Below are 9,131 nucleotides of genomic sequence, written 5' to 3' on the forward strand. Positions count from 1 at the left end.
TTAAATATAATAAGTGATAAATTAGTTATGTGTTAATACCACATTCCGTTAGAATATTGTTTTCCTCGGGCAATGAGTTGGATCGATCAGCTGTCCGTCCCTCCGTCCCCGTAAGAGGATTCACGTGGACCACGTTGGCCAATCAGACGGTATCGATCATCCAATCGACAGTGCATCACCGATCCGACGGTCACCATGTGCCGTTTGGGCGGGCCCCTGTTCTCGCCCCGATCGTTGCTCGCCAGAGCGGCGTAGAAGCCATTATAAACGCCCGTTTTCTTATCTCATTTATAATTATTTCTTCCTCCCCCTTCCATCGCTTTCTCCTTCCCCCTGTCGATCCAATCTGAGGTCTGCTTCTCTTCCGATCTGTTTTCTCGATGTAATCGGTATCGGTTTCTGCTGTGGCTTGTGATTTTTTGGATTTTCGATCGTGATATGACTCCGATAATTTGGCATCTGCTGCTCTGGTAGATCGTATTATTTATGGTTTTCGTCTGCTCCTCTCGATCAATTGCGCCATTGACGCATTCTTTATGTAGGATCTTCGATGGGTTCTTAAGGTACTATATTCGATCCAAATTTTGTCGTTTTATTGATAGAGCCTGAGATCTTGTTCGAGGCAAAAGGGGAGAAATTTGAGTTTGATAGCCAACTTAGAAATCCTGGTGCTGTAGGTTTTAACTGCAATGGGTATACCATCGATTATATCTCGATTATTAGGCTGTAGCATTTTTTGGTTGGCACCTTTATAATTTGACTTCGAATCAGATCATCCCTTTGGTTTTTCCGTTTGCTGCTCTACCTATAAGGGTTTTGAAAAATCCTTCATGTTGGGGTTTTGCCAATAGTAATGCGGAAAGTCTTGTTTGATCTGTGTGAAAAGTTGACAACTTTGTCTTTATTGGCATCATGACTTAACAGCCTGAGCCAACGGGTGGTTTGATTTCTCTCGTTTTCTTGACTTAGGTGATTGGAAAATTGTTTATTCTAGTTTATGGTTGGATTGCAAACTGTTGCTTCTTGCTTTCTTCAGGTTGTTAGCATGGGCGAGGCAAAGAAGCTCGTAGACATGGAGGAGGGATCCCTGGAAATTGGCATGGGTATATAAGATCTCATCGTCTGGCTGTTCTTGTTCCAGCTGATATTTTCATAAAAGAATTGTTTGATCTATGTTTTTGTGGTTCACTGTTAACAATCCATATCAAGAAACTTGATGTATTTTTAGTTCTCCTTGAATACAAGGCTATGCAGTATATGGAATAAGCTAGGAATGTTTGACTTGTATACTGTTAGAAATTTATCCAAGTCCAATACATTTTTTATTTTAAGAACGTCAACATATCTAAGTCTTGGAAGAATAAGCTATGCATTGTTTTAGATTGGTAGGATGCACTTAGAAATTCAGTGGTGAAACTCACGATCGTTTTGCCAGGAGATTAGACCTTTTGAAAAAAAGTTGCAGATATATTTGAATAAGGGCTTAGCTGCATTATGAGAATAACAATAAAGGGTGAACCAAGTAAAATATCCAACTTAATATACAGTTATAATATCTATTATGTGTATGCTTTCTTTAGAAACCAAGATGGTGTCTATTGCTTACAATGCTAGAGTGACTGTCAGAACAAGTAATTTTCTTGGAGATATTACCCATTATCCCTTTTCCGTATATTAAAGTTCTATAGTTGCTATTATGAAATTTAGTGATCCACATCCTTTAAATTTTAGGTAAAATGATAGTATAACGTGACTGCTCATATTACAATGAATGATGCTTTCGAAGGGAACCATATCTGGATTTCATGTTTTAATTTTTGTAACCATTTCTCCATTATCAAGGAACTGGAAGCAAGTTTTATTATTATTATTATTATTTAAAAGTCAGCATGATTTGAAGCCCTTCGTTCTTGTCCATGAACCCTTGAAAAATATAAGAGGTGAGGATTCAATGACATAGAACATTGATTTAGAATGAAAAGTTTGAGTATGATGAAGCAGTACCTTACATTCTTTGTCAGGTGCAATGAGTGAACTGTTGTTCTTTATGAATGCTAAAATAAAAAGCCATGTTTCATGTGCATCTCCTTTGTCTATAATATCTGGTCATATGCAGAAGCAGCAACCCATACAGCTTTTTTGAAGATGATTCATTTTGCAAGTTAATTTTGGGAAAGGAAATAAGAGCAAATCCTGGTATTTTTTCATGAGACAGTGTAATTTTGATTCAGTGCTTGCATTAAGTGGTACACTATTCCAATTGAAATCACATAAAGGGATCACCATGTTGGCTGATATAGTAGATATGATAATCCAATCCTATACATGTTGGATGAGTTAATATTACCTCAAATGGACTATCTCATTTTCTTCCATTCTCAAAGACACAGGGTATTGAAAGGGCAATTATTTTGAAACATTTCTCCAGTTCCATTGTGGCATTTTTTTATAGCCCATGATGCATTTTGGGCTTCTGTGGCCTTTCTGTGGTTCAGTTATATGACAAAAGTAGCTATAATTTTACATTTTTGTGACAGAGTACAGGACTGTTTCTGGAGTTGCAGGACCTCTAGTCATCTTGGAGAAAGTGAAGGTATCATTTTACCTTATCTCCTGTCTAACTTTCTCCCCAATGTCTTCTTATTTTAATGAATGTGTTCTAATGAATTTTGGAGTTGTCTGAGTTTCTTGGGCATTTGTTGCTCAATGTCACCAATTCCTTTCAGGGCCCCAAGTACCAGGAGATTGTTAATATACGATTAGGAGATGGCACCATACGACGCGGTCAGGTCCTGGAAGTCGATGGTGAAAAAGCTGTTGTACAGGTGCTAATATATTAAATGACTTTTCTGTTTTTAAATACTTCTTTTTTCACTAGAATCCTACTTAGGCCACTTTGAATCTTCGTATAGCTTATAGCCTGTGACACCTTAAAGTAGTCAAAATTTTATTCCCTATTTAGAGCTCCGCTGTGTTGATACGAACTGACCCTGGAAAACCAAATATGAAGTTCTTGTCTTAGATTCACATATGCAAGCCAGTTTGTTTGGTCTACAGGTGCAGAGGGTTGTGAAGACATTTTTCTATCTCTCCAGTTCATTATACATATGTCTTTTCTTCTTTCGGTAGTCTAGGTATTCATTGTCCAGTTCATGTCCTCTTGTGTTAAAAGGATGGACCTACATGCTTAATAGCTAGTGATGCAACTGGGCAAGACAAGGCAAATGTTGTGTCAAAGTTTTATAGTTGAACTTTTAAGAGATTTACTGTATGAATATTTGAGCTAAAACACATTATATCTGAATAAACTTGAACTGAAAGACTGACAATAACAATATTCATTATGGAACTGAGCAAAACATGTATCAAGCCAAATTGAATGGCATTATTTTGACAAAAATTATAGGAACAAAAACAGTAACATTGTACATCATCCTAAAAGCCACACCGAAGATAGATTTTGGAAACCACTAATAGATCATTATTTTAAACCTTGTCATGAAGTACTGCTTTTTGCTTCTGAAAGCTAATTTTGTGCGTATCTTAGCATTGTTTTATTCTGGTTAGGTTTTTGAAGGAACTTCGGGTATCGACAACAAATACACCACTGTCCAATTCACTGGCGAGGTAAGATTCTCTTTCTTTGGTTTTTCTGATAATATATACCTCAATTCACTTTACCTTGATTTTGTTAAATTTCGACATGTATTAGACTTAGTTCTGAACTTAATACAGCATGACATGTTGCAAATGACATATGCAGTTAATTATTGTTGTTTAGTAACATGTCTTGATCTGTGGATGTTGGACATTTCAAACTACATACAACTGTTTTTTCACAACCACATGAGCAAGATTCCTTATTGTCCATCAAGTAATCAGAGCATGATAATTCTATGTCCCTTAATATGATACAACAAGTCTCTCACATTGTGTTCAGGTCACAAGGTGTTCACAAACCTTTAATATAGATTGACAACCCATTTGAGCTAGACTAGTGTTTCATTCAGCATTGTTATATATTAGTATCAGAAATGCTATTAATCATCTCTGTCTATATAGTTAATAATATTTTCCAAAGAGATTGTTATAAAAATGATGAACACAATGTAGACAATATATCATAATGATCCACCTGTTATATATATGTGTGCTGGTGTACTAAAATGGAGCGAACCTTCAAGTAGAATCCTAACCCTACACATGCATATAGGTGATATTTGCCACCATTATATCTTCATAAACCAAACAATACTGTGCTATTTCCATTGCTTTTAGTTTTATTACTTATTCTGTTTGTTGAATCAGTAAAATTCACTTTGATCAAAAAGTAGCTGATCCTTTGATGGATTATCCAAATGTTTAACTACCTCAACACACTGTTTTGCATCCAAATTTGAGTTTTTATTTTATTTTATTTTTCACAAATGCAATCTTTTGGTTTGTGCTGCCGAGCCTGAGCCATCATTGATTTGAAACAGAGGTCCTGTCCGTAAAAAATCATTGCACTGTGAACCAACCAATTGAAAGAGAAACAATAGATCATTTTTTGAGAGCAATTTATTTTTCTCTATCACAGCACACAATGCTCCATTGTGCTGCACTCCTCAAGCATGCTTGTTTTCACAATGTGGTTCTTAGAAGGTTTGTCCTGCCTGAATTTGTTACCTCACTTTTTGTTAGTAGGTCAGTCTGTTCTGCACATAACTGGCTATCTACAAGTGATACTGGGGGTGTGTATGCAAATTTTCCTACACATTTTTGCACAGCATTATTCAACTTTCAATCATGTTTTGTAGCTAATGATCTGAATAGACAGCATCTTCATTCTTCTTGCTAGGGATTTTCTTTTGTAATTTTGTGATACTAGGTGCGTGCTTTTCTGTTAAGACTTTTGCTGCAGAACCCTACTAACTTCTAATCTTTTCCTGATGCAGGTTTTGAAAACACCTGTATCTCTTGATATGCTTGGAAGAATTTTCAATGGTTCTGGAAAGCCTATTGATAATGGCCCTCCAATTTTACCTGAGGCTTATTTGGATATATCTGGTGAGTTGATAAAGGGAAGTGGACTAATATTATAAACTGTATAATATACTGTCTTTTCTTTTTTCCTGCAAAAGGAGTTGCTCTTAATCTCTAGCAATCCCATTGCAGGAAGTTCTATCAATCCCAGTGAACGAACCTATCCTGAAGAAATGATCCAAACTGGAATATCTACCATTGATGTTATGAATTCCATTGCTCGAGGACAGAAGATCCCCCTTTTTTCTGCTGCCGGTCTCCCTCACAATGAAATAGCTGCTCAGATTTGTCGTCAGGCTGGTCTTGTGAAGCGTCTTGAAAAATCTGACAATCTTTTAGAGGTACTTCCAGCTCATTGATTTCATGTAGTTAATAAAAAAGGGCAAATTGTGGTAAGTAAATTAGCTTTGTGTGCCTTGAAATAAGTTCCTTTAGAGCATGGATTCATGTTAATGTTAATTTGTGGCATAGCACATGCAGATGCCTTTTGACACAGTATGTATCATGCTGTGCTGGTCGGTTCACCCCCTGTATTTGTTTGCACTTGTAAAAATATGTACCGATTTAGATCTACCATTCTAAATAGTTGTCTTGCTTAAAATAATTTACAACTATAGGTTATAACCAGTTGCAATGATTATTGAACTCTAGTTCTTTCCACATCACAACTATAAATTATTTGTTGCAATTTTTATATCTGTTTCTCATTTATCAGCAGGATAAAGAGGACAACTTTGCTATCGTATTTGCTGCTATGGGAGTAAATATGGAAACCGCACAATTCTTTAAACGTGATTTTGAAGAAAATGGTTCAATGGAGAGAGTGACTCTTTTTCTAAATTTGGTAGGCTCTTATCTATTTCCATTATGGGAAACCATGCTGCTCCTCTATTCTTCGTTCCTTCATTGTTTAACAAGTAATAATATAGTCAAGCATTCATATCTTTTTTTCTCGTACTTGATTGGACAGGCAAATGACCCCACAATTGAGCGCATTATTACTCCACGAATTGCACTCACAACAGCAGAATATTTAGCTTATGAATGTGGAAAACATGTCCTTGTCATCCTAACTGACATGAGCTCGTATGCAGATGCACTTCGTGAGGTAATGACCATCTCTTTCATATTAATATCTACTACATTCTTTGTCAAATGAGACATAATTCTATATGTATATATGGCTAGAATACACACAATGTGTACATGAAGATGCACATATACTATCTACCTTTATAAACTGTAAATAGTATGATGAATTTCTTGTGCCATCTGAACAATTCTGTTCAACAATGGTTTATACTTTTAATTCCTGAAAATGTGTTTATGGCCTTGCAGTCTTCTTGTATATCATATGGTTGTCTCCTTAAAAGTGCATTGAGCTGCCTGTTCTAGACAAAGGCTCCTGCATTGCAAGTTTTCATTTATCTTCTGGTGTATCCCATACTTTCAACTGCATATAATTTATGTATCGCACCATTTGTCTTGAAATTCCGTTCACCAATAGGGAGGTTATAACTATTTAAATGCCTTTAGTTATTAATTTCATCTTCTCCGACTATAAGTCACTTTTTAATTTCTAATCAACAAATTGCATAGAAATTTCTTCAACTATAAGGCAGTTTTTAATTTCTAATCAACAAATTGCATAAGAAATTTTATGGATTTTCAGTGGCTTTTGCTTCATGCTATTCCAAGTACTATATTCTAACTACTAGACCGATGAGCTAATCAATTTTCTTCTTTTTTTTTCAAATAATTACCTGTATGCTTTTAGGTATCAGCAGCTCGAGAGGAAGTGCCCGGTAGACGTGGTTATCCAGGATATATGTACACTGATCTGGCAACAATATATGAGCGTGCTGGCCGTATAGAGGGAAGAAAAGGCTCTATCACACAGATACCCATATTAACCATGCCAAATGATGGTATTGTTAGATATAATGTTTTTGTACTTAGCTGATCATTCTCTGTTTTTTTTTTAGATTAAAGTGACTATGGATCAGGAACTTTCATGCGACTGTTCCAAAACAGTAGTCACAAAAGAACATCTCTGTTGGCTCTTATGTTTTGATGTTGTTTTGTATACCATACTGCTATGAAAAGTTACGAGTGCTTCTGCCATATTTTCTCCACTCGCAGAATTCTAGGAAAAGAAATTATACTCTTCTTTTGGTTGAAGGTTTCTGTTTTTTACAGATATTACCCACCCCACCCCTGATCTTACTGGTTACATCACTGAAGGCCAAATTTATATTGATAGGCAACTCCATAATCGGCAGGTAATATATACATCCGCACATATTGGTATCACAAAGGACTTATTTTGTTCCAACAAGTGTATATGTGACGGTATTCTCTACTATTTCTTCTTTTGTTACTAGGTAATATGGAACTAATGTTACTTATCTTGCAAGTTTGACTTGTTTTCTTTGCAATGTTGGCAGATATATCCTCCAATCAATGTCCTTCCTTCTCTTTCTCGATTGATGAAGGTTAGTTTCTTTCCCTGATGGTTATTGTGGATTTGATATTCTTTGTTCATTTTTCTGGCAATTGTGAAGGTTGTCAGGTAATGTAAAGATACCACATTTCTTCTTATAATTAATCACTGTCTTTGCAGAGTGCTATTGGTGAGGGCATGACCCGCCGTGATCATGCTGATGTCTCTAACCAGGTTGTTATAATGATATATGTGTTTTCTACCAAAATGAAATCCATTTTTTCATTTAAATCTTTACTTGTTTGACTGTCTTCATTTTTTAGCTCTATGCCAATTATGCCATCGGAAAGGATGTTCAAGCAATGAAAGCAGTTGTGGGAGAGGAGGCACTATCGTCTGAGGATTTGGTCTCTCTCTCTCTCTCTCTCTCTCTCTCTCTCTCTATATATATATATATATATATATATATATATGTATACATGTATGTATATATGTATACATGTATGTATACATGTATGTATACATGTATGTATACATGTATGTATACATGTATGTATACATGTATGTATACATGTATACATATATGTATATATATATATATACACACACACGCACACCTGTGTTTTTTTATGGTGGGGTAACGCAACATCAATATGCTAACCATGTTGTGATCTTTATGATGCACAGCTCTACCTTGAGTTCCTAGACAAGTTTGAAAGAAAATTTGTCGCTCAAGGGGCCTATGACACTCGTAACATCTTCCAGTCGCTTGATCTTGCATGGACTCTCCTGCGTATCTTCCCTCGCGAACTTCTCCACCGCATACCTGCAAAGACGTTAGATCAGTACTACAGCAGAGATGCCGCCCACTGATTTTGTCCGGACGACTCCAAAGTTTCATCTGCTGTGCCACGAGGAAGCTGCTGGCTATACTAAAAGCTCAGAAACTCGACTCTTTTCTGCTTGATTGTTCAGATTCATTTCTTCTCCCTTTGCTATTGAATACTAGAGCTGAACCTCTATTGTAATATTAAGATCTTGTACACCAATTAATTATGGTTTTATATTGGTATTTGTTATTTGTTGAAAAACCAAAATTCGTTATTATTATTGTAACTCTACACTCGCTGCTTTTTAATGATAATGAAGACCACTATGCAGGAATTTTGTGCTGAATTTTGATGAATACCTGTAGCTTTAGAAGTATAATTAGACTTAAATAGCATCAAATTGGTATCAGGTTTGCCTTTGGGCAAATTACATTACAAGCGCTTTAGCTTAACTTTTTCTCTCATTATTTGCCTTTGATAAAGGAATGGTTGCTTTGGTGGAGCAAAATCCAAGAGCTTATTGTTAAATAGCTTATAGTTTCATCTTAACAAAACATCTTCTAATTATTTTCTTAATATTTGATTCAAAATTTTCAAGATCGGATTATGACAAAAAGTTATACTGCAAAATCTTATTATGATTAATATCAATTTACAGAACTGTGTGCTATCAGATATGACTCCATAATTGACTTGGATTCACTGAATTGAAGCTATCAATTATTTCATCTTAAATCGATAGTCATCCATCAAGAAGATTGGATTGAAGCCATCAATCATGTCGTTACAAATCTACATACAGCTATCAATTTAGAGAGTGGGCTTCTTAATTC

The 9,131-nt window shown here is 35.6% G+C and overlaps 1 protein-coding gene across 3 annotated transcripts; it reads left to right on the plus strand.

Annotated features, from left to right (window-relative positions):
• The first annotated feature begins 262 nt into the window (after positions 1 to 262).
• On the plus strand, positions 263 to 8,644 carry LOC135583900 (V-type proton ATPase subunit B 2-like). Of its 3 annotated transcripts, none has more exons than XM_065096668.1 (15): positions 263 to 351; positions 1,037 to 1,103; positions 2,538 to 2,593; positions 2,727 to 2,825; positions 3,568 to 3,627; positions 4,938 to 5,049; positions 5,158 to 5,366; positions 5,741 to 5,869; positions 5,996 to 6,133; positions 6,803 to 6,953; positions 7,225 to 7,307; positions 7,473 to 7,520; positions 7,649 to 7,702; positions 7,792 to 7,875; positions 8,156 to 8,644. In XM_065096668.1, exons 2-15 carry the CDS (start codon positions 1,046 to 1,048, stop codon positions 8,339 to 8,341), a joined length of 1,467 nt encoding a protein of 488 aa, XP_064952740.1. In that variant the 5' UTR covers positions 263 to 351; positions 1,037 to 1,045; the 3' UTR covers positions 8,342 to 8,644. The 3 variants fall into 3 exon arrangements, with proteins under 3 accessions (XP_064952740.1, XP_064952741.1, XP_064952742.1); XM_065096669.1 differs by having other exon boundaries at positions 5,744 to 5,869; XM_065096670.1 differs by having other exon boundaries at positions 316 to 563.
• Positions 8,645 to 9,131: the final 487 nt, after the last annotated feature.

Source organism: Musa acuminata, chromosome BXJ2-2, assembly GCF_036884655.1.
Source record: "Musa acuminata AAA Group cultivar baxijiao chromosome BXJ2-2, Cavendish_Baxijiao_AAA, whole genome shotgun sequence".
NCBI classification, from domain to species: domain Eukaryota; kingdom Viridiplantae; phylum Streptophyta; class Magnoliopsida; order Zingiberales; family Musaceae; genus Musa; species Musa acuminata.

Excerpts from the sequence above, each read along its gene's own strand:
- LOC135583900 (XM_065096668.1), top strand. The coding sequence starts at position 1,046 with ATGGGCGAGGCAAAGAAGCTCGTAGACATGGAGGAGGGATCCCTGGAA. Across the intron at positions 5,050-5,157 it reads GGCTTATTTGGATATATCTG|GAAGTTCTATCAATCCCAGT; the intron begins GTGAGTTGATAA and ends ATCCCATTGCAG. Across the intron at positions 6,954-7,224 it reads ATTAACCATGCCAAATGATG|ATATTACCCACCCCACCCCT; the intron begins GTATTGTTAGAT and ends TGTTTTTTACAG.